General features: G+C 36.9%; 3 protein-coding genes across 7 annotated transcripts; 1 reads left to right on the top strand and 2 right to left on the bottom strand.

Annotated features, from left to right (window-relative positions):
- Nucleotides 1-951: 951 nt before the first annotated feature.
- Nucleotides 952-3,857, top strand: LOC120012399 (protein yippee-like). Of its 2 annotated transcripts, none has more exons than XM_038863895.1 (6): nucleotides 952-1,110; nucleotides 1,231-1,383; nucleotides 2,931-2,974; nucleotides 3,225-3,333; nucleotides 3,421-3,476; nucleotides 3,568-3,857. In XM_038863895.1, exons 2-6 carry the CDS (start codon nucleotides 1,288-1,290, stop codon nucleotides 3,659-3,661), a joined length of 399 nt encoding a protein of 132 aa, XP_038719823.1. In that variant the 5' UTR covers nucleotides 952-1,110; nucleotides 1,231-1,287; the 3' UTR covers nucleotides 3,662-3,857. The 2 variants fall into 2 exon arrangements, with proteins under 2 accessions (XP_038719823.1, XP_038719778.1); XM_038863850.1 differs by having other exon boundaries at nucleotides 956-1,110; nucleotides 1,236-1,383; nucleotides 3,568-3,812.
- A 1,596-nt stretch (nucleotides 3,858-5,453) lies between these two features.
- On the bottom strand, nucleotides 5,454-13,380 carry LOC119999496 (arginyl-tRNA--protein transferase 2-like). 3 transcript variants are annotated; one of them, XM_038847097.1, is made up of 7 exons: nucleotides 13,158-13,380; nucleotides 11,476-11,514; nucleotides 11,253-11,363; nucleotides 9,735-9,885; nucleotides 8,076-9,221; nucleotides 6,761-7,079; nucleotides 5,454-5,946 (listed from the first exon to the last, which is right to left on the bottom strand). In XM_038847097.1, the coding sequence occupies exons 1-7, from the start codon at nucleotides 13,288-13,290 to the stop codon at nucleotides 5,830-5,832; spliced, it is 2,016 nt and encodes a 671-aa protein (XP_038703025.1). In that variant the 5' UTR covers nucleotides 13,291-13,380; the 3' UTR covers nucleotides 5,454-5,829. The 3 variants fall into 3 exon arrangements, with proteins under 3 accessions (XP_038703025.1, XP_038703028.1, XP_038703035.1); XM_038847100.1 differs by having other exon boundaries at nucleotides 11,253-11,348; XM_038847107.1 differs by lacking the exon at nucleotides 11,253-11,363 and having other exon boundaries at nucleotides 13,158-13,376.
- Nucleotides 13,381-14,556: 1,176 nt separating this feature from the next.
- Nucleotides 14,557-21,336, bottom strand: LOC120010928 (probable zinc metalloprotease EGY2, chloroplastic). 2 transcript variants are annotated; one of them, XM_038861903.1, is made up of 12 exons: nucleotides 21,050-21,336; nucleotides 20,887-20,959; nucleotides 20,391-20,534; nucleotides 19,957-20,010; nucleotides 19,592-19,702; nucleotides 19,356-19,430; nucleotides 19,158-19,263; nucleotides 18,910-19,003; nucleotides 18,484-18,637; nucleotides 15,496-15,703; nucleotides 15,113-15,273; nucleotides 14,557-14,967 (listed from the first exon to the last, which is right to left on the bottom strand). In XM_038861903.1, exons 1-12 carry the CDS (start codon nucleotides 21,205-21,207, stop codon nucleotides 14,722-14,724), a joined length of 1,584 nt encoding a protein of 527 aa, XP_038717831.1. In that variant the 5' UTR covers nucleotides 21,208-21,336; the 3' UTR covers nucleotides 14,557-14,721. The 2 variants fall into 2 exon arrangements, with proteins under 2 accessions (XP_038717831.1, XP_038717910.1); XM_038861982.1 differs by having other exon boundaries at nucleotides 19,957-20,004.
- Between the last annotated feature and the right edge of the window lie 1,803 nt (nucleotides 21,337-23,139).

Raw genomic sequence — 23,139 nt, 5'->3', positions numbered from 1 at the left:
TTTTTTGAGACCCTCCCCACTCACGTACATCATGCTTTCGCCACTGCATATTTTGTTAGAGTAAAAATTACAATAGAGTCGTTAGCAACTCAACTCAATGATAGAATAATGTGTATATTATTGAAATAACCTTATTATCATATATAATTTTTAAAATGATATATTAAATAATTATTTCATATTATATAAAAGATTTAAATTTAAAAATAACACTTTAATTTGAGTATCTAAACTAAAAATAGTTGTGGAACAAGAATCTCACACTCTTAGGCCTCAATACAATACAGGGGCCCTAAACTCCAATTCTTAAATAGGTTTTGAATTTATAAATAATTTAATTAATCATCTATTCCCTTCCAAATGACCCCATTTTGGGAGAAAGTATTTTAACAAAAATTTAATCTTCCTCTCAATTCTCTTCAAATCTCTCCCCTTATTTTTTTTCCCTAAACTATCCAAATAAGAGAATTAGAAGGAAACTCCTTCCCTTCTCTCCAAATCCCTCAATCCAAACACACTCAAAGGTGGCGAGTGGCAACCGTAAATTCATTTTAATATTAACGTTAATTTCATCATAATTGTTAATAAGGTTTCATGGTGTAGTTTTCCTGAATAATTTTTAAAAAAACTAGAGAGCCGCTAGGCCCAGCCCTTAAGTCACATAATGCCGGGCTGAGGTATAGTAGTTTAACTGTCTAGCCCGAGTCCCACCCGCAAAACTAGTTTAACGGGCCAGCATGACTCGCTTTATTGCTGGCCTTTTCTGGGCCGTGATGGGCCGAGCCGTAAACTTCTCCTACAAAGATCCATGGTTATACTGTTGAATAAAAAATCTCATTTGTTTATTGTTTTTTATTTTTATTTTTTTTGGAATCCCATTTGTTCTCGTTTGTTGAAGAAATAATGAATGTCGTGGTTGACTTCAAACTTCAAATAAGAATAACAACAACAAAATTTGTAGAAAAAATGTCGTCAGATTTATACTTTTGAATTTTGATTAAAGAAACTAAGAAAGTGATACAGTATATGGTAGATATTTGTGAAAATGGGGTTAGCTTCTCCGTCCACCATTGTAGCAACTCAACAAATACGATAGAGAAGAAAACATAGGTAAGCATAAGGGATATTCTTTCCTTCAAACAATAGTACAATACTCTCTTTCCTTTAGCATATCCTTTTCTTAATTCACTAATTGTTGTTAACTTTTGACTTCTGAATTTCGCTTTTCAGTACAGATACGATATAGATTATTCTGCTAGGATCTGGGATTTGAGAGAGGGAGAAGAGATGGGGAGGTTGTTCGTGGTGAATCTGGAAGGGAAGATCTATAGCTGCACGTACTGCAGGACCCATTTGGCTCTTTGTGAAGATGTTGTCTCTAAGGTTTGTTCTTGATCACTGACTGACTGTTGATCGTTCAGCTCTTTGTAGTTTTATATTGTTATTGAAGAAATTTCTTGTGGGTGTTGTTGTTTGGGTTGATTCGTGATGTCCTTTTGCGAGAATTGCAAATGTGTTGACTGTTCATGCTAGTGTGTTTATTGCTGTGGCCGTCTAAGGTTATCTGAAAAAATTAGAGATTGCTGTGTGAGACTCAAATAATTGAGGGGTGTTTTGTGTACTTGGATGAGAGTATTGATGTGTCATTGTAATTGCATTTCTTTTCCCATCAGGAAAGTTGAGTTGAATTGGTATGTTTGCCTTTATACACTAGACTCTGTGGTGGTGATACGCCATTTTAGTCTCTTTAGTCATCTGATTTATTTGAAGCTTGACAATACTTCTAATTCTTTGCTATCTTAAGAAAACATGGTAATTTTCTATTGAGTATAATATCTTTAATTCCCTACAATCTATACTCAATGTAACGATGTGGACTGTGGGAAGATCTCAGTGTTTGTGTATTTGTAATCTTTTTGGTCAAGTGATGTTTCTTCAATTGCTAACTTCATTTTGCAATTAAATATTATGCTGAGATAAGTGCATTAAAGGATATACTGTTGGTCTATGTCTATGATATGAATTTTAGTTTGCCCTTGTACCCTGTTTCATATGAATAATTAGATTGTTTGTACTATTGTGCAGCCTGCCTAAAAAAATATGTTCTCGAGAATCATTTATATGTATCTGGTTTCGTGACCTCAAAGTTCAAGGGCGTATCCTTTCTTCTACCTTTAATAGTTTCTATGACTTCCTTGAAGACGTTCTAGTTGATCAATCGATTTCCCCTTCCTTTTTTTTTTTTTGGACAACATTTAGATTATACGTAATAAATAGGAGCAAGGGGCGAAAGATGAGTGTGAGATGCTAATGACTCTGCTGCTACCTGTCCCTATTATTTTTTCTGTTTCTATTCTATTAGTTAGTATTATTTGGGTGGGAGTACTATGCCAAACCATTTGGAAGAGCATGAATCTTGGATGGGCTGGTCCCAGAATGTAATTTGATTAATGCAGAAAGAATAACGGGAGGGAAAGAAAACTTGGAAAGTTCTTGGTTGAACTTATTTAAACAGAGTCGATGTCCAGGAATCATGTGGAAGATATAGCCTAGAGAAAAATATTGCTTGAGAGTCAATCAGGCTTCAATGCTGGGATAGATTTTTGCTTCCCAGAGTTCTATCTATTTCTTATGCTTATTAAATTTGCTGTCTCCCACATGATGCTTATGTACAATTTGCATGCCTGTGTCAACTTACATATGCTTGTAATCTTTTCAATGTTGTGTCATGCTTTATGATGTAGAGAGAGACATGAAGCAGTGAGAAGTTTCCCAACTTCTGGTTAATATAAGGCATAGAGTATAATATTAATGCTAGTACACCAAGTATCCGATAATTTTTGCAATTTCACATTGTCCAACAAATTTTGATTGGGGTTATTGTATATGAAAGTATTGACTAAATGTTTTGCTCATGTTCTTGTATTCAGGCTTTCCAGAGCCGGCATGGGAAAGCTTATCTCTTCAATAAGGTGTAAGTTTTCCTTTATTTTGTCCCTGCATCTTTATATATGATCAATTTCGTCTTGAATAACATATCTCGGTTGAGCAAATACTTGCCAATGCAATTAGGTGTCATATACATTGAATTGGAAGAGTACAATGTTTACTTATTCCACATAAAAGAGAGAGGAAAAAAGAAGAAGAAAGAGAATAACCATTATTTTCATTAATGCATTAGTTTTTTAGTGGTTTATGCAATCTCAGCTCCCATTGTTTGACAGTGTGAATGTTACTGTGGGAGAGAAAGAAGAGAGGCATATGTTGACTGGGATGCATACTGTTGCTGACATTTTCTGCGTTGGATGTGGATCAGTGGTGGGCTGGAAATATGTAAGATTGGGACGCAAAAATCTAAAAATCATGGTTTACGCTTTACCCCCTTTGTTACTGTTAGTAATTTTGGATGGTTTCTTCTAGGAGACTGCCCATGAGAAGAGCCAGAAGTACAAGGAAGGAAAGTCGGTCCTTGAGCGGTTAGTGGATAAATAGTTTGTGGAATAACTTATAATTCTAATTTGAAACCGATACCGAAAATAAAGATTATGTGGGTTGGTTGTTAATCAGGTTTAAGTTATTTGGTCCCAATGGAAACCATTTCTGGGTCGGTCATGGTCCTCATGGAGCTCATGTCGCTGGAAGTGATGCTGATGAGGCTTGATTTCCCTATTCCTAATTGTAAATTCTTTCTCCTCTATTGCTCTCTTACAAGTCTTGTGAATTCTTGAAACTAGTTTCCCCATTTCGGCAGCTCTCCCAACTTGCTGTCAAATAACATGATTGTAAACATTCGATCACCGATTCTGATTCAATTGGTGTTCCAACTTCAATTAAATCTTTTATTTCAATTCCATGATCTGTTGATAATATTCATGAGTTTGGTGTAGTTTTTCTTCTGTGATGGTAATTGCACAATCAATTTTTTTTTTCTTCCCATTCTTCTTTGTATAGCTGGTTCTCTAACATAGAAGCTCACTTGTGCACTTTCTATGGTCATTCTTTTATGTCTTTGCCTCTTCTGTATATCCTAAATTCGAAATCCTTTTATATAGCCTGCCTTGATCCTTTTCTATATACAGATAATGTGTAGTAGACAGAGAGATAGATCTGTCTGAATTGGTTTGCTTGCAGAGCTTGATCATATTGTTAGGTAAGCCAAACTCCATTGATGTATGATCATATTAGTATATACCTCACAAAGATGTATGTTCGTGGGGTATATTTCAATCATCCAAATAAATAAATACCATGAGGATTCTAATTTATCACTCCAAACGTTTTGGCTTAGCAAGTTTCTGAACAAGTCAACTACGCCGGCTGATCTCATCATCTGGAAGGATTGAACGTAGAGGGTATAGAAAATAAATTGGGATTACTCAAAAAAAATAGGGCCGGCTCCAGCCTAAAGCAGCCCAAGCACAATAGGCCATCCTAGGCACCATAATTTAAAATTTTTTAAAGGAACTCAAAATAAAAAATGACATGTAACCTATTAGTTTGGTAGTTCATGGAAGCTTAATAGGTTTATTCGATTGATTTAATCAATGAAATAATTTTATTTCCACTCTTTTATCCTAGAATTCATTATCCAAAATTTATTGTTTTAATATAGATTCTATTGTTTTTTAAAATACAATGTAGAAGTTATTGTTTTAGTTCTGAATTAATTTGTTTTTGAAATTTCATTGAAAAAAACAATGGAATTTCTTAAAACAATGGAATTAAGATTTATCCGATAAAACTCATCGACAATGGATTTTGTTAGAAAGAATTTTATGTATTGATTCTGAATATGTAATTTTTTTTAAAATCTAACATGTATTTTAAGAGTTAAAACGTTTTAAAATTTCCTTTAAGAGACTGAACTATCACTATATGGACTACCTAACATTATTTAATCAAAATTGAATTTTTAAGTAGCTTTCTCATTTGAATTGAATTCTTTATTGATCATTTTTATATAAAAATAAAATTGTGAATATCGTCTCATTTTGAGACTCTGTGATGTTTTTTAATAAGACACCACTCTATCACGTCACTTTGGGGACAAAAAGGTTGATGTAAAAAAAGACATTGATTGAACTCATACACTTCATTAATTAGGGGAAAAAAGAAGCTTTTAAGGTTTTAGAATCTCCATAGCAGGTTTGTTGTAAACTTCAAACCACTATGGGTAGGTTATAAAATCATCCCCAACAAATACTCTAAATTTACAGTAAAAATACACTTCACACATATTTACAGTTTCTCTAACAGTACCACCACTCAACAGATACTTTAAACCATACTCTAAATTAATTAAATATTCATTTCTATAATAAATTTTTATTATTTAAAATCAACCAATTGCTTCTGCTTTGTTTAGTGCACATTTGGTTGCCCTTTGACTTTATGAGTTAAAAGTTCTAGAAAACGTTAGGAGAACAGAGCTTAATAATAACCCACAGATAAAGTAAAGGTAAAGGGAAGGATAATCAGTTCACCATGACAGATTCCACAAACAAGATATTTCTTGAATGAAGCACAAGTATAACTACAGTTTTTAAATTAAGAAGAAAGAACACAAGATTCAAACAGACCCCCCAAGTTTTGAGAGAATACCATTGAACAGCTTTATTCGGATGAATGCAAGACGAACCAGGACTTGAAAATCTGTACAAGTGAAACAATATTTGGAACTTGAATCCAAAAGAAATCATCCCAGCTGAAGAAAGATCAGAGATGGGCAACGGCTTCCATCAGGAGTTGCTCCGGTAGGAATCCATCACAAACCATTGGAACACGCTCCTCTGGTGTTTATTACGAAATCCGGGTCCCGAAATAATTATATCACCCAAGAGAATACACCATTCGCTCAGATAGCTCTGCACCCACAACTTTCTTATATTCATGCAGCTGGGATTCCAAGTAAGCTCCCTCTGTTGGACCAAACGCACGCTGTAGATCCTTCAGAAAAGTTTTAAAAAAATGGTGAGAAGATTAAACTACTTGAGGAAAATGAGGAAGGTTGAATAAGGTGGCAATTCCTGGAACAAAATCTTTCACAGAACTGCAATTTCCAGCAATATATAATATGTGGAACATGTCGTTGAGGTGGAGAAAGAGAGAGAGAGAGAAAGTATTTCCCTCTCTTCACCCTAACCAAACAAGCAGATATGGCAGGGGATCATTATACTTTATAGATAGCTTCAATAGGCTTTTGACATAATTCATATCCTCAAAACAGAATTATTCTCCTTCGTGAAGTACCAGTGGTGGCACGACATATAACAATATGAAAGGAGATTCGAAAATAGCATGAATCTAGACAGAAATGCCAAACGCGAAGCTCTCAACATGCCTGGATCAGATCCATGCAACATAGAATGGTTGTATAATTAGTATTTAGTAGAAGGTGGCAGATAAAATTCTATGCTCCAAGTAGTCATGGGACTGCAGTGCCCTGTTAAGGAATCTTAGTCTGCCGAGAACAGCTCTTTATTCCTTCAAGTACCTGCTGATAATTAGCATTTAGATTGACCCTAGTAGGAAGAAGAAGAGAAAAAGATGGCTCGGAAACCTTTTCTTCCTTCACTTCTATCCTTCTGTTCCTATGTAACCGAAGTATTCTCTTAATGACCATCAAAAGAGCCAGAAGAAGTGTTTTCAGTAAGCAAATTGCAAATATACACTGATCAAGCAGATGAAAATTATTGCCTAGATCTGGAGACACTGATAATGCTAAAGATAATCAATGCATCGAAGTGCGCAGTTTATATACCTTGTATCTCAAGCGAGATCCTTTTAACCCAATTAAAATATTACTGACATCGCCATCTACGATTTCAATCGATGGAAGATAACTGGTTTCCGAGCCCGATTCATCATCAGAGCTTCCGAATTTAGGGTCAATCATTTCTTCATCATCATCTACAAAAACGTCATCTGAATTGTCTCCGACATTATCATGTTGTGAATCCAAATCATTCTCAGATGCAGGGGTTGGTGTGGACTCGCTGTTCCCTGAGTTGGTAGAGTCTGATAAGATAACATAAGGCTTTATATCAAGCACAGGCCTAGCAATATTGAATGGAACCCATCTGCACATATAATTTGATCTCATCAGAACTTGGATTCCAACTAGCCAGTAAGTTGTTAGTTATGTTATGCAGATAACAATGTTTGTATACATAAATGGAAGATCAAATGTTCAGAAATAGAAATGGGACCTTCACACTCAAAAACATAAAAATATTAATTGAGTGGACACTAACTGTGGTTTCTGAAAATTTTTGTGAGTTTACAAGTTCAAATCAATTTCTTCCCCCCTCCCCCCCTCAATTTGCGGTGAATAGAGCACAAAGCAAGCACAAACATGTTTATCAGACCAAGATGAATCCGCAACATTTGCTTTAATGGGAGTCACGACAATCTGATTACCAAAACATGAGCCACTACATTAACCTACATTTTCTTCTACTCATTCTCTCATAGTAATGGGTATTTGCAAGAAAGTCATAGCCGGATCACCAACGTACTAATTTAATCACAATCCACAAGTATTTCTACAAAATATTCTTCTGATAAATTTGGGTGACATATTAGCAGGAACCATGGGAATTAAGTTGAAAATTGCTTAACATGTTAGAGAGAGAGAGAGAGACCATATTTCATACATATACAGCCTTTAAAAAATATATATAGAACATAAACAGTCTTTCACATTCTTCGACACATATAATTCTATAAGGTTAACTCCGTTCAATATATTTTCATGTTCCTGGGTGCTGTTATTCAATATATTTTCATTTTAAATCCATTCAAGAAAGGTGAGTAAGAAAATATCCTCCGTAAACTATTCATTGAACAAACTTTCAGCAGACATGGATTCCAAAAGGTAATTAGAGTAACTAATACATCTAAAAAAAGAATCAGTTTGAAAGGTACAACATTATAATTTTTCATCCATTCATGTCAACCTAATGGTGATGAAGTATACCAGAACATATTTTATAGTAGACACAATTCTACACCAAAAAAAAAAAAAAAAAACACCTAGTAAAAACACTACTAACTGGTTTTGTAAAAGAACTTACTGGTAACGAAGAGGGCAGAGAAGCTCTGAAGGCCGGTATGCAGCTTTATACCTCATTTTGCTGCAGGAGTGAATGTAATACCCAAGATAATAATATTGAAGACTAGGGCAGTGGAACTGATTCTCTTTTACCCATCTGATTTCCTGCAGAGCTGAATATTTTCCTGGTGACAGAAAGGCAAAGTCGGGGTCCCAAAATAAATACTTACTTGACAAACACTTAGGAAGGATATCTATCACACCAACAGCAACTAGCTGGCCATCAATTACATATTGCTGATGGAAAGACCCAAAGCCACAAGGAGGAACTGTGCCATGACCTGATGGTGGAACAAATACCAAGGGCGTATCAACCAGAAACCTCCTATAGGAGCTCTCTGAGACATGATCCGGGGTATCATTATGCACTTTCATCTGATATCGTCTATAGAGTGCAAACTCTTCTGGATCAAAACAGGACTTCTTCATACGTATTTCAAGCTTTCGCCTTTTCTGCTGGGGATGTTCAGCAGTACTTTTTGAGCAGCATCCTTGACTTTTACACCCTATGGCAGATCTTTTGGGGGCAGGAGCAACTACAGCACTTTCATCTGAAGAAGCTTCTTCTGCAGAAGAATAAAAGTTGATGTGTCCATTGCAAGCCTTGATTGATAGACCAAAATTTTCTCCGACCGTCTTTAAAGAATCAGACAACTTTTCTGCCATACTTTTGGGGGACAAACCAATATCTTCTGCATCATTTCTTGACAATTCTAGCTTATTGACATCTTTTTTAGCTGATTTTGCCTTCCTTAAAGTGGCTGCCAATTGAAATGCAATGTTACTGGAATACATGAGAATTTCTGATCCTTCAACTTGTAGCTTCCTTTTGGCTGGAGAAACCTTTTTGACGGAAGCTTTTACTAATTCAATATCCTTTGGAAAATCCCAACTTTCCATGCATGTATGTGCCCCTTTGTTGATTTCGTCTGACAAATATTGCATGATTGCTTCTTCCTTGTTATTCTTTTCAGCATCACCTAATGAAGATCCCCTTGCTTTCAAGTTTGAAACTTTATAATGAGCAGAGTTACAGGAACTATTAAATGTCTTCGCATTATCTATAGACTCAAATTCCCTTTTCACATCCAACGTCCCGTCTAGAAACCTAGGCATATAAATCTATCAATACTATGAAGGGAATCACCTCTGATACAAAAAGGCACATTGTGCGATAACATAAACACACACAAGAATATCAAATGAATTGATGTCCAGATGATGAAGACACATTTGTCAGCCACCTCTGGATGAATCACATTCAGACAAGACAGGGAAAGAAGCAATCCCCTGTAGTATCCGGAACAGATTCAATATTAGTATAGTAATTAATAATTAAAGAAAAACTGAGACAGCCAATGTCTGGAACGGGCCATCTCCAAGTTGAAAACACTTTAAGACCTTGGTTTGCAGCAGGGTTCAGCAGAGTTCGGAGGTGTTGGGTTGGAAGGGGTTTGTCACGGGGCCTTGTTTGACTAGTATATGTTCGGATGTTGGGCAGGGTAAGGAAACACTCCCAAACCCATTCAACCAAGACAAGATCGAATGCAGATTAAAATCACACGTTCTTAGAAAAAAATACCTCTGTATAAAATATAAGTGAAGCAATAAAAGGTTATACCTTTCCATTCGCTTAGACACTCGAAGCTGCTCTTTTGAAGGAACAAAATCATTTGACCTTAGACGAATAGTATAAGATGGGCAGCAGGTCCTTTCCATCTCAGGCTTGTAGAGGAAAGAGCCAGATCTTCTCCAACCCTGATCTAGTAGATCTATAAAAGAAGTTTTACATTAAAATTAATTGCAATAAAAATCTTAACCAGCAAATCTGTGTAATCTTAAACATGTCACCCGCTCGATACATCTATTAAATTTTAGGACATCAATATGTGGATCACATTAAAGCATACATACAAGCACTTAATAATATAACTTTGGAGTGGCACTTACTTTTATAATCTTTTCATGCTCAACCAACACCTACATTCTGGATGAGTTGTTCACAATAGCAATTCAGTCACTCTCACGTAAAGCCTTAGTTCAATTAGGGTAATAGAAGTATTTTGAAGGTCCACAATCCATGGTTTCTCATCACAAGAGAAACTAAATGCCATCTCTAAACTCAAGACTTGGCAATATGTGTATGTGTGCGTGTTCGGGTGGGGGTGGGGGTGGGGGTGGGGGTGGGGGTGGGGGTGGGGGTGGAGGGGGGGAGGTTGGGGTTTGTATATATACATTTAGTAAGTCCAAAAAAGCTTTGATTATGGAAGTGGTGAGAAAGCTTATTCATCGAATCAGGAAACTTACCAACCAAACACCATTAGGCAACTTCGTTCATGAACTTCATGTATCCACAATACCCTCATTGTGGTGTTACAATAATAAAAACTTACAATCTAAGTACTCAAATTTACATAACACTGCTTAGCATGAATAAAGTTCACTATTACAGGAAGCAATCATTCTGAAAAGATAATTGACTAATGATGATAAAACTTTCAGTTCTTTCCTTGCGAACTGTAAAATTATACTTGGAAATAACACAAGTAACTCTGAGCAAAGAGAATATGGCATGAGTCCTTTAGTTCTGAACACCAATCCATGACAACTATCTATTAGTCATTCTTGCATATAAAACATCAATACGTAATCAAGTTGCTATCCTAGTCAGGTTTTTGAATCCTCCATTGTGAATGACTGGCCAAGAAAAGACACCTTAACAGGGAAACAAACCATCAACCACCTTCCAACACCTCTTGGCGCCTTGATAGATACTTAACCATTTCATCATCATACATTACTACTTAAACTGCCCATTAGTAGACCCCCGCATCTCCAATTATAATCTCACCAAGGGGTTAGACAGAGCATCTGTCATATCCAATCCCACATTTTGCATACTTTTATTATCCATAGAACAAGAGTGCAACTGTTGCTTCTAACAAACTATGCAGCATCATGCCCTTACTACTATCAACTTACAGATGGAGATCAAGCACGAATTTTCCAGGTACAACCTCTTTTCCTCTTTCCGAGAAATTGAAACAGTGTATACTTGATCTCTTTTAATTTCTATAAATTGGCATGCCATGAAAAAAAATATTTTAGATATAAGTTACAAATAGAGAAGGTCGCTCACAATTGTTGGTCCAATGCATTGGGTAAGCACTGTGATGTGTCAAGATGACAACATCAAGTAAGACAAACCATAAAGCCCAAGTAACACACACTTTGGCTGCAAGGAGGAAAACTACAATGCAGATCAACCATCTAAAATTCACAATCCACAAGGAGAAACTTAGGCATCTATAATCACAAAAAATGATAACTTCATAAATTATAAAGAAGCTGAAAGTACCAACCTTGGTAGTCGTCAACTTTAATACTATGCGCCCATAAACCTGCAAAAATAGAAGAATAATTAATAAAGCTCCTTATAAGACCTTAATTCGCAATAAAACTTCTTGCAACCCATAAACTGAGCCATTCAAACAAGAGCAGACTCTTGGAGGTTTCAAAAAGTTTATCTATGTGTCTTAGTCTGTGTAAAATAAGTGTATCACTAATCCACTGGGTGTGATTTTGGCGGTACAACCAGTCACAGACACCAAAACTATCTTTGATCTTAATACTATCCGTTAATTGAAAGAATATTGGACATGGAGAAACATATTGATGCTGTGCTAATCTGAAAATGAGTTTTGAGACAAGAGTATATTGCTGGATTAAAATTTGCAAAACAAAGATAAGTCATTTTTCCAATTTGGAAGCATCCCTTGATCGTATAATATCTTCGAGAACTTTCAGTGCCTACTCCTGAATATCTGAGTCAATAAAACTACAATCAAAGGTGTCACTCACAGCAAACCAGAAATCTGTTTATGATTTAAATAGTACCTCTTCGATACCCTGTGTTTTGAAGCAATTAAAAAATGAAGGCAACCTTTTACAGAGAACGAACAGAATTGCATTAAAAATCACCGAGCAGGTGCAACTCCATACAATTATTTACAAGTTTTTTCGTTAACAATATATCAAAAAATAAAAGCAACAATCCGTGAATGGAAGAGACACAAAGACTCATCTTGTACCTTACATGGAAAATGGAAAACAATGATATTCATTCGATTGAACAATTCCATCAATTGCCATGCCAAATAAAAAGTAACAACGAGTGCACACAAAGATGCATTGTGTACCTTTAGGGAAAACTATTGCACTCACCCCATCAATGCAATTTGTTTACCGCAACGTGCAAGTCTAACCGATGTGGGATATGTTCTTAACACTCCCCCGCAAGCTTCGATACCATATTAGAAATCCACACCTTCATACAACCAACTATATTGTCTTCTTTGGGGTTCCGATTCCCGTTGATACATCGGATTATCCTCACGAGTTTGTTTCCCACGGGCCCAGTAACTAAGCCTTGACCCAAGTCACTTAAGCCCATGAAAAAGCCTAGATGGTTGTTAGGGGTGGGCTTTGCCCATATACCCATCTGTAGACACAAGTCTAACCGATGTGGGATATTGTTCTTAGCATATTCGGAAAGCAAATGTGTTTACCCGATGTTCTTCAGTGTCACACAAAACAACCCATTAAGGGTCAAAATTTTCAATTACTTGAGGTTTTAGATGGAATAATAGAACATCAACAATGAGTTGAATTCGGTGACAATTTCAAAACTTACTAAATCTTATGAAACATAGCAGCTTAACATTTCTCAATTTCTTTCACGTTCTCTAATGAATTGAAATCGAACCTCAAGCTAACTTATTATATGAGTTGAGAATTTATATTTTCAACTTGTTCATAAACTATTATCCAAACAGATATGCAGAATTCACGCGTTTTGGTATTGGTATCTATATCATCAAAGTGTCTAAACTTCACAATTCTCAAACATATCAAATCATCAAGGTCATACGAAAATGCAGTGGTCAATGAACATCATCAAACAGAGAAAGAAACACGCTTCGTTATTAGATACAAGCCCAACAAGTAAATTATTACTCTTGGTAAAAGAACTAGCAAGACGGACCGTGAGAGATGCTGTTGCGACCAACGGATCTGCAATAGCCGCACGAACTTCTACGCCTGCCGCAATCAACCACCACGCTGTCTCCTCTATCGCTGCCACTGCTGCTGGCTTCGCCCCTCATCTTCCCTGCCATTTCCCGATTCTCTCAACTCTTCATTTGCAACTTGCAAGATATCTGGGATTTTTAATTTTCTTTACACACCAAAACGGCGTCGTTGGATTTTGGAAAATATTTTTTAAGCTTTCGTTAATCCGAGTATAACACCATATTAGTTTAGTTTGTTTTTTTTTATCTACAAATGGTATGTATATCGAAAACAACAAATGGACTCTTTTTTTTTAAGCATATTAGCTGTGAAATATGCGAGTAAATATTATTTTTTTACTCACTAATAAATAGGTCATGTTACAAGAAGTCATGTATGTTTCAAATGTTACAAATTTATCTTCAATGGTGAATGATCTTCTTTGTTTCCTTACTAGTAATCCGGCACAAAAGAGGCAAAAGAGAAACTTGCATGTGAAATGTTGTCAAAAAAGAGGGCTAGCAGAGAAATATGAGAGGCGGAAGAGAAGGGGGAAAATCTGGGCTAGCCAAAGCATATCACAATGGACAAAAATTGGGATCCAAGGGGCGCAAAAGTGGACTAAAGACCTAAATTTTTTTTTACCTGTAGCCAAAAAAAATTGAGGATGAGCGGGCAACTGGCAATTGCCCACCCTTGGCTCAATATCTGTCTTCCCCGGGTTTTATGGTAAGATTTTGTTGTGTTTCGCTCGATCAATGTGGAAATTTAAATCTTTTTTTTAAACTAATGTGAAAATTTTGGACAAATTCATTTTTGAAAAATACACGTGGCACAGTAACATTATGACATACGTCAAGAGCAACTGACTTTGAGATCTTATATAAATTGTAACAAAATAGTGTCAATTGATAGTGTATCAAAATCTAGTACTATACTAAACCATGCTGAGCTGAGCGCACTCTGCATCCCAACTAAAGATCACCATTGATCCACGAGCAAGCGTAACACGATGAATAATCCCCCACCACTAGGGTATCCTTGACTTGCCGTGGCTTGTATTGTTCCATGAACAGAGCCATCAGATATTAATTTCATATCAAATGCGTGTTAAGCTGCAGGAGGAGTGTTTGCATTTAACCTAGAAACTATCTTTTAAGATGCAAAATCATAGGGTCCGACTGGCCAATGAGACATTAGTCATCAAAAGAAAGAATAAGAGTATCAACCTCTTGGTGTTCTTAGTTTGCCAAGCCAAAAGCAACAACTTTCTCGTATTGAAAGAGAAAAATCAGGAGCAATCCATTTAGCAAGTCTGCTAGTGACCCAGATGCAGAAAAATCCCCAAACCATGGGTTTCCAACATCATATTCTGCATAAATCCACATATATGAATTTATTCATGCAATAAAAATGTCAAATATATGGTATCTACATCACAAGCCAAGTATATTAGAGCTTCTCTGAAAAATGTCTAATAGCTTGGACTCTTAGAATTCTATGGGACAGCCTCTAGTGGTTATTAATGGAACCTGTCACTAGAAATCTGCAATGGCTTCTGTGAAAGGGAAGGGGTATGGCAAGCATACCAGCAATCCTAAAAGCAAAACTAAAACTCCAAGATAAACATATTTCTCATCAGGATCTGTGATTTCCTCAGAGAGCGGAGCAATTGGCCCCCTTTGTAAGAAGAAGATGAGGACTACCCAATAAAATGCAACATCACTAAACAAGGAGGATAGCCCAAGAAGCGCGAGTGACACAGCCGTGAAGCGAGCTGAGGCCTGTCAAATAGAAAATCTGATCAATATCCTTTTCATCTGCATATTTGTCATTTTACTTATAGCTTTCTTAATTTTAAAAATTAGTCACAAAAGATACGGATGTCTCAAGACTTCTGTAAAAATAGGGTGAACTCGATTGACCTACCTTTCTCCCCCATATGGCAAAAGAAATTCGCCCACCATCAAGTTCTCCAGCAGGGATGCTGTTAATGGCATTGATAAGAAGTCCAGCCCATGCCCATATCACAAGTGGGTTGACAGATAAGGGAGTGCCTTCCTTAAGCACATCGCCAAGAAGAAGCTTTGCTGAAAACCAAGTAAAAACTCAGTCAATATGACTTTCCAGTATATAATGAAGAATGTCTTAATAAATTCAACTTATTAATAGGAGTATTCAAATAAATTATAAGCAGAAGGAACACGGTGTCGTAGATGATACTAGAGTCGGAAAAGTCATTACAGTTTTAACTGCCTGTATATTAACATATGGTCCTCAGAATGAAACATTCCATAGAATTAAAAGCTTACCAATACCGCCAGCGAGAAATGATTCGTGGAAAACAGAAGCATCAACTACAACACCTATACCATCACTAGGTGGTAAGACAAGACCCAAAAGAAATAGAACAAGACCCAAAGAAAACCCAGCCAAAGGTCCTGCTGCTGCAACCTTCAGAAGATCTTCACGTTTTGGTACAATGTTTATGATTCTTGTAATAGCACCATAAGAGCCTATCTGCCACCAAAATATCTCATTAGAATTCCAGTTGCATTTGGGGAAAAACAAAATAGATTAATGAACAAGAGCACCATATTAAAGAATGTGTTTCAGCAGAATCCTCATCGAGACTGCCTTGTTTGAGGGAAAGAGTTTGAAGTACAATTGGCTTGAATATAAACAAAATGATGAAAAATGTAGCCTTTTCCTTTCCTTCTTAATATTTTCACTATAAGTGATTCTATATTAAAGCACGCCTAAGAGAAAAGAAAGTCCTTACAAGAAACTAAATTTTTTACCAATAAAAATACCAAGTTCCAAATTGAGTACATTTTTCCCAAGATTTTAACATTGAATTACAGTTAAATTCAATGAAGCCCTTCTGTTTTGAAAATCCCTCCATCTTATTATCAGTTCAATTCTTGGCTTGGAATGGATTCAACGAAGAGCCGCTTTGGAAAAATTTGTGTCTCACCCAATCCAAACGTTCCTGGCACAACTGACACTAGCTCAATGCAAGCCATATATAGACAAGGTCAACAAGAAGTCGAGACAACAGGACACTCAGTATTTGCAGGAGGTCCTGGGTGTTCTGCTGCAGAAATAACAGACTTACAGTCCAGGGGAAGGTGCTGGCCTGCTTACCCTCTTTGCTACTGCAGAGGCAGCCTCTGCCAAGGATCATCATGTAGCTTGAGTCATGCATGGTCTCATGGCTCACCAACTTTTTAAGTAGAGCCTCATTCCACAACCAACCTTCTCCTTCTTAAGTTTAGGTTTCTCCAAGCAGTCTCAGAAGTGTTATCGATTCCCAGTCATGCCCCGCATAGATGGACTTCTTCTTCCCTAACATGCTTTTCCTTGGTGAGTTTTGTCTCAAACTCTGCGTGATGACCTTCCGCACAGAATGGCTCTTCACTCTATATACCTTGCACCTCCTCAGGAGGTTGGTTCATGAATGCTTCTATTGGGCACAACTGAATGTGGTAGGCATTGTTGTGTTACTAATGCCACTGAGAAAATATTTGCAGATTCAAGATTCATTCTTCCTTACTTGCAGGAGATCCTGGATGTTATGCTGCAGAGATAAGGGACTCACAGTCCAGGGAACGGTGCTCGCCTGCTTACCTTCTTTGCTACTGCAGAGGCAGCCTCTGCCAAGGATCACATGCATCTTGACTCTTGAGTCACGCTGGCATGGTCTCATGGCTCACCAACTTTATGTATGCAGACTTGCAGAGCCTCACTCCACAGTCCACACCCAACCATCTCCTTCCTAAGTTTTCTCCAAGAGATCTCAGAAGTCCTAATCCATTCCCTGTCATGCCCTGCAAAGAAGTACTTCTTCTTCCTTTAACATGCTTTTCCATGTTGAGTTTTCTCTCAAACTCTATGTGATTACCTTCCGCATAAAATGGCTCCACTCTCTATACCTTGTACCTTCTCAGGAGGTTGTTTCATGAATGCTTCTATTGGGCACAACTGAAAGTGGTAGGCATTGTGGTGTTAATGCCATTGAGAAAATGTTTGCAGGTTCAAGATTCACTATTCCTTACTTGGAATATCATTAACCTTATAGCATAGGGAGCTCTACTCGCAAAACAATTCAAACTGCTCGCATGGACTTCTTTCCCCAAAAACGAGTGATCAGTTGATGGGTTAAGGCAGGCAGGTAAGAATGAGTATTTCAATAAGCAGGACAGCTTGGCAGAATCGAAGCAGTTATTGGTTTGGAAGTGCCAGTAATAACTTCCATTGAAGAAGCTTGAAGGAGGGTTCAAATTTTGGATTATTCTTGCAGTTCTTACATCTTTTTTAGTACCCACCGATGAAGCAGCACTCAATTTCAGATGATATTCTCAATGTCACCCACTCACATTTATGATATTTTGGGTGTATTTTGTGTTCCTAGAATGCTTGAATTCAGAATCAGGTTTCGTGTAAAAAGATCTAAGGAATAGATAGCATGTAAGGAGCTTGTGGCCTAGTGGTAGCCAACTCGTTACACTTGCACAAGATGCAAGGTTCAATTCTCACCTCCCTCAAAATATTAAGAATATAAAGGAATGAGATAGAACTAGGAGACTAGTTCTCATACTTGTTTGATGTTAATGCATTAATGGGAATGTTAGAATATAATTTTATAAGAAATGAAATTCCTGCCATGGAATATACATGTTTCATTTCTGAGAAGTATGGTGAGGAATGTTAGAGGGCATCTCTTCTTGAGCAGACGAGTTCTGATATTTCTGACCTAAGAGAGTAAAGTTTCAGCGAGTTGGTTAGAAGCTGTAGTGTAGGTGTTACATGTATGGTAGTAGGATTATCTGTGGGCGATGACGACTCACGATCGGAGTCTCTTTTGGAGACCATATGTGAAGGTGGCCACTATTTAATAGCTCATGAGACGAAGTGATGGGAGTGTTGGACCTACCTATTTTTCAAAAAACAGGTATTTCATTCACCAAAAGTCAAAATAGAAGGGAAATAAGCAAGATTCTTCCTTCCCCTTGATACAATTTAAACCTTGAATAAATGCATGGAGATAAGTTTTCATATGAAAACATGCCCAACTAGGCAAAAGTACTTCTCTAATAGTCAGAACTTGGTCTCCATTGAAGCTGTATTAAGATGGCCTATCTCTTAACAATGTCAAAACTAAATAACAACTAGAGAAGAAAAAAAAAGACACAAGGCAAAGAGGCATCCTATCGTGATTCAAGCGTGTTTATTCACAAGGGGGAAGAGAAATAGATGCCAGCGGAATTTAATACTGAAAAGCAGAAAGCACATATCACCTGCCAACTTGGAACAAAGTATGGTACCCCAAGCTTAACACCATTGTTTTTGGCAACTAGCAGGTGACTAAGTTCATGTATCCCCAGAATAAGTGCAGTTACAAGAGCTCCAGGCAGTCCATCCTTTAACAAGTTCAGATTGTCAAAGGTTGATCTGGGACAATAAAATATTATTATTATTGTTTTTAGGACAATAATAAAACTATCTAGCTCTGCACAAATGAAAAGTTTAATGTGCCAACAATGATTAGTTGCAACAGATCATATTCCCTGACGAGAAGCAGCTATAATGATGCGCAAATCCAAATATTTGGATAATGTGAAAAATAAGTAACTATTTAGCTAACGAGAGGCAAAAAAGGGACGCCTTTATCAAGTTTAGCTAAACAGAATGATAAATGTGAATGTAACATAGAGAAAGCTTACAATAAGTTGGACTGCAATGCAGGCACATTGCGCAGAAGTAGGGTAAAAACTGTAACCAGTCCAAAAGCCCCAGCTGCAAACCACTCAGGGACCGCTGCAACGGCGTTTCACGTTTGCATTGGTCTTTCATTAGTTACTGATAACTTGCAAGGCAGCTATTTCCGCATGCCATTTTCCTCAAGATGGAGAGCTTTTTTTAAAAAAATAATAGATGTCATACTTCCAAGGTCAGATAGCCAAATAATTACCTGTTGTCTCTGGTTGCAAGGTCTTTCGTGGAACTACAACTGCAACAGGTTTATCGTCCTCTGGATTAACAAGAAGGAAAAGCTTATACTGATCGCCAAATTTATTCTGTGCATGGATAGGACAAATTAGATCTAATCATGAACCAATCATTAAAATTCATGACCGGCATAACTTGGAAGAAGCAAAACAACAGATACCTGCAGCCTGTTTGTTATCTTTTCGTAACTTATAGCAGGCTTCCCCCGCAAGTTTCCTTTAAACAAAACTCCAGTCTGGCGAGCATATTAAAACACAAACAAAAACCACTAATAAAATGTAACCAAACAAATGTTGCTAAAAAGTGCGCAGTGGACTTGCAAAATACTCCTGTCTAAATAGAAATCGTAATAGTTAAAATGGAGAATGGAAAACCAAAAATGCTTAATTAGCTAACCTCATATGGCTCCTGACTTGTCACAAAAAAAGTATCAAAGCCAAATACTTGATCCTTAAGAATATCAATTGTTTCCTTTGGGATCCTGAATGATTCGTCCAGTTGCCGTGGCTGTTCGACAAAAAAATTTACGAAAATAAGGCCAGAAACACAACTTTGCTTCATAGTGGAGAAGCTGTTTCCAGTATTGAACCCATGACCTCTACGCCGCAGTAAAACAACTTTACCGCTAGGCCAAGGGTTTGCCATTGGGAAAAGACATTAAAACTTAAAAGGATGGGAAAAAAAAAAGTCAAAAAGAAGAGAAAAAGAAAAAGCATATCCTTGTCCATTACATGAGACAATATAGAACAAATTATAATCACCTTCACACCTGGCAAAGGCGATCCACTGGCAACTTCGACATCATCATCCTGTTTCTAACACAGCATTGCCACGCAGAGTCAGATAAACTAGAATTCAAGAAGAAAATCATTCGTTTGCATTCAAAAGTCTTAAACAAGAGTTGCATGCTTGGAAAGGGATTGGTAATAAATGGATGATCAACCAGCTAACGTAAATTAACATGAAAAGAACCACGTACACTCAATTGTAGTCAACAAAGCAAGGAAAATTATCTCTCTCCATGTAACTTATTCACCATGATGGTTTGTAATCGTTCCAAGTCAAAACAAAGTGAGGAAAAGAATGTGAATTTTCATAAAATTACAAAAAGCAAGGATGATTGAAATGTAATTTACTAGGAATTCCTATAAAATTCTGTAGCTGCAACATGCGTTTCATACATCGGTGGTGATACCTGGGTGCCACTTTCAGCATTACGTTCTTGACCACTACCATTTATTTGATTCACAACTACCGGCTGGGAGTCGGGCTGGGAGTCATTTTCACCAGGGGAGTCCATGGCTTGTGCAGACTCTCCATCTTCATGTGCTTTCCTTTCCTATGTTAAATATCAATAACAGTTGCTAATGTCAATATATTGAACAACCCACGTAATAGAAAAATGCTAATCCCAGAATAATACAAGTGTGTATTCATTTGTCTACACGTGAGTGAGAAAATTTAACTGAAAAATCTCTTTGCAAAACCTACCAAATCAAGAACTAAACCTTATAGAAGAACCCTAGAATCATAAATAGCAAAATAAAACAATTTCAGTTAAAATCCAACTCATTTTAGCACTTCAAAACGCCAATTAAAAACCCTCCCTTAAAGCACTGGAGAGCAAAATTACACCTAGAAAAACTATTTCATTGGAAAAACAAAACAAAAAGAGTGGTAAAAGAAAGTACCTCATTGTCATTGCTATCAGGTTCGGCCTGTGTCTCCGTCATTCTACAAACAATCTCCCTCTTTCCAGAAAACCTATATCCAACACCATTTAAGTTAATCACATTAAATTGAATCTAATCACAATTGTTCCATAAAACTCCAAAGCAAAAAAAAGACAGGTACCTGGAGACTCTGTACAACTTGAAATCACTCTGCCGGTGCCGTTTCAATCGAGGAACAATGGAGGAAGCTAGAAATGGCCGCGCGCCAGCATCACAACAAGTATTGAAGTACGTGGAGGGGCTAAAATTCCCGCGAAAAGTTGCTACGACAGTGTTCATTTTCTGAGAATTCACAAAATGAATGTAAAAAAGAAAGAAAGAAAGCTTTAATTCAAGAGAAACCCTAACATTGCTCCAAATCGAATGTTTTGTTTTCTTCAAAATTTTTATTTTAGTTCATCTTTATTTTCTGAGTCTTATCTGCTATTATCCCCGTTTTAATACCCGCCCAATAATATTTTCTCCGTTGGAAGGTGTGCCATTCATGGGTTGACACGTGACTACTTTCATATTTTTGGAGTTCTAAAGTTTTATTTTTATTTTTTTATAAACAAGGACAATATACACCATTGATCATATATAAGTTTTTCTTTTGGACATGACTAAAGCACACATATCCGTGATTACAGTATAGATAAATTTAGTTAAAACAGAGTCCGTGACTATAAAAATATTACTTCCAATGAAAATCGATCATTATTTTTTTGTTGGGTCATTTTTGAAGTAAAAAGTTATCATCATATTATTATTTGGTGTTAATTAATCATATCCTAATTATTTGAGATTTATATGTAAATCAAAGCTAAAATAATTAGGTCCACATGTAAAATGAAAAAATGAAAAAATGAAAAAAAAAAAAATAGAGTTTCATGCTTTCACTGCTTTCACTGTCTATATAAAAATGGAAAAAAAGTTCTGTTCGAAGTGGGTATCACCGCGCTCGTTCCTGATCAGGTTGTCGGAGGCTTCGTCTTCTTTGGGGGAGGGGATGAAATCTTTCTGGCAGTGTATATGGTCTCTCCAAATGCATGAGTCCACCAAGGTGTTTATGTGGCGAGTTTTGAACAAGGCTTTACCTACTATGTCCAATTTATATAGCCGAAAAGTGGTCTATGATGCTCGGTGTCCGCTTTGTAAGGCAGAAATTGAATCACCCTTGCATGCATTGTGGCAGTGTATGTTTTCAATGAGGGTCTTTGCTATAAGCCCAGTTGCTATTCAGAAGATGAGCTTCATGTTCTCTGATTTCGAGTCGCTATGGTTTAGTGCAATGACCAAGCTTTCTTCCCAAGATTTAGCAACTTTAGCTTCTACTTTCCATTTGATATGGCATCGCAGGAATAAATTTATTTTTGAAAATGAATTTTTGAATCCTATCCAACTGATGAAGTTGGCCTTCTTTTCTGTCCCCCATGTAAGTGAAGTTTCATCTTTTGTAGATTTGTGAAGTGGGAGGGATTCGCAGCTTGTGTATTGGTCGCCGCCAAATGTTGGTTTTGTTAAGGTGAACTGGGATGCGAGTATTTGTGAGATTCAAAACACAACAGGCTTAGGAGTAATCATTCGTGATTTTGCGGGGGAGGTTTTGGCAGCAAAATCTTATTCTAGGCCTGTAGCTCTTTCTCCCATAGTAGCGGAAGCTGAGGGGGCTCTATCTACAGTTTTGTTTGCGAAGGAGATGGGTTTTAGAAATATAATTTTGGAAGGGGATTCCCAAATTATTGTTCGTCACATTGTATCTGGGGATGAGTTGTTAACGGTGTGGGGTGGAACGGTCAAGGAGATAAAACAACAGCATTTAGAGGTCGAGTCTTGGCAAGTTGTGTTCATTAGAAGGTCGGGGAATGAAGCAGCACATTGTCTGGCAAAGGTGGTCGTGCTTGTTGAGGGTCCGAGCGATTGGGTGGGGCTGACCCCTGAGTTCTTATTAGATGTGGTTGTGCGGGATAAAGTCTCTAGTGCTCCTGTCTAGATAATTTTATGTTGGACTTGGTTTCTTTGATCTTTTGTTTGTTTTTTCTCGAAGACATAGTCTTCGTATTGTATGGTGCGTCTGGTATGCATCATGTGTAAGTTCTTCTGGCTTACTTTCTTCTTTTAATGAAAGTTTTCAGGTTTTAAAAAAAAAAAAGGAAAAAAAGTTTCATGTTGTCAAGCTAAAGTAATCTTTTTATACAAAGTTCAAACCAACATGCAATTTTATGTAAATTT

This window comes from Tripterygium wilfordii, chromosome 1 (genome assembly GCF_013401445.1).
Source record: "Tripterygium wilfordii isolate XIE 37 chromosome 1, ASM1340144v1, whole genome shotgun sequence".
NCBI classification, from domain to species: Eukaryota; Viridiplantae; Streptophyta; class Magnoliopsida; order Celastrales; family Celastraceae; genus Tripterygium; species Tripterygium wilfordii.
Note: the sequence above shows the minus strand (reverse complement) of the source record. Positions and strands in the feature narration are given on the sequence as shown.

What these genes read in the sequence shown, in the direction of transcription:
- LOC119999496 (XM_038847097.1), bottom strand. Translation starts at nt 13,290, where the DNA reads ATGGCAGGGAAGATGAGGGGCGAAGCCAGCAGCAGTGGCAGCGATAGA. An exon ending in TCGCAACAGCATCTCTCACG is followed by an intron (nt 11,515 to 13,157) that starts GTCCGTCTTGCT and finishes CTATTTTTGCAG; the next exon opens with GTTTATGGGCGCATAGTATT. An exon ending in GATCTCGCTTGAGATACAAG is followed by an intron (nt 5,947 to 6,760) that starts GTATATAAACTG and finishes ACTTTTCTGAAG; the next exon opens with GATCTACAGCGTGCGTTTGG.
- LOC120010928 (XM_038861903.1), bottom strand. Translation starts at nt 21,207, where the DNA reads ATGAACACTGTCGTAGCAACTTTTCGCGGGAATTTTAGCCCCTCCACG. An exon ending in CTTGCAACCAGAGACAACAG is followed by an intron (nt 19,004 to 19,157) that starts GTAATTATTTGG and finishes ACGCCGTTGCAG; the next exon opens with CGGTCCCTGAGTGGTTTGCA. An exon ending in GCATTGCAGTCCAACTTATT is followed by an intron (nt 18,638 to 18,909) that starts GTAAGCTTTCTC and finishes TTATTGTCCCAG; the next exon opens with ATCAACCTTTGACAATCTGA.
- LOC120012399 (XM_038863895.1), top strand. Translation starts at nt 1,288, where the DNA reads ATGGGGAGGTTGTTCGTGGTGAATCTGGAAGGGAAGATCTATAGCTGC. An exon ending in GTGAAGATGTTGTCTCTAAG is followed by an intron (nt 1,384 to 2,930) that starts GTTTGTTCTTGA and finishes TCTTGTATTCAG; the next exon opens with GCTTTCCAGAGCCGGCATGG. An exon ending in GGAAAGTCGGTCCTTGAGCG is followed by an intron (nt 3,477 to 3,567) that starts GTTAGTGGATAA and finishes GTTGTTAATCAG; the next exon opens with GTTTAAGTTATTTGGTCCCA.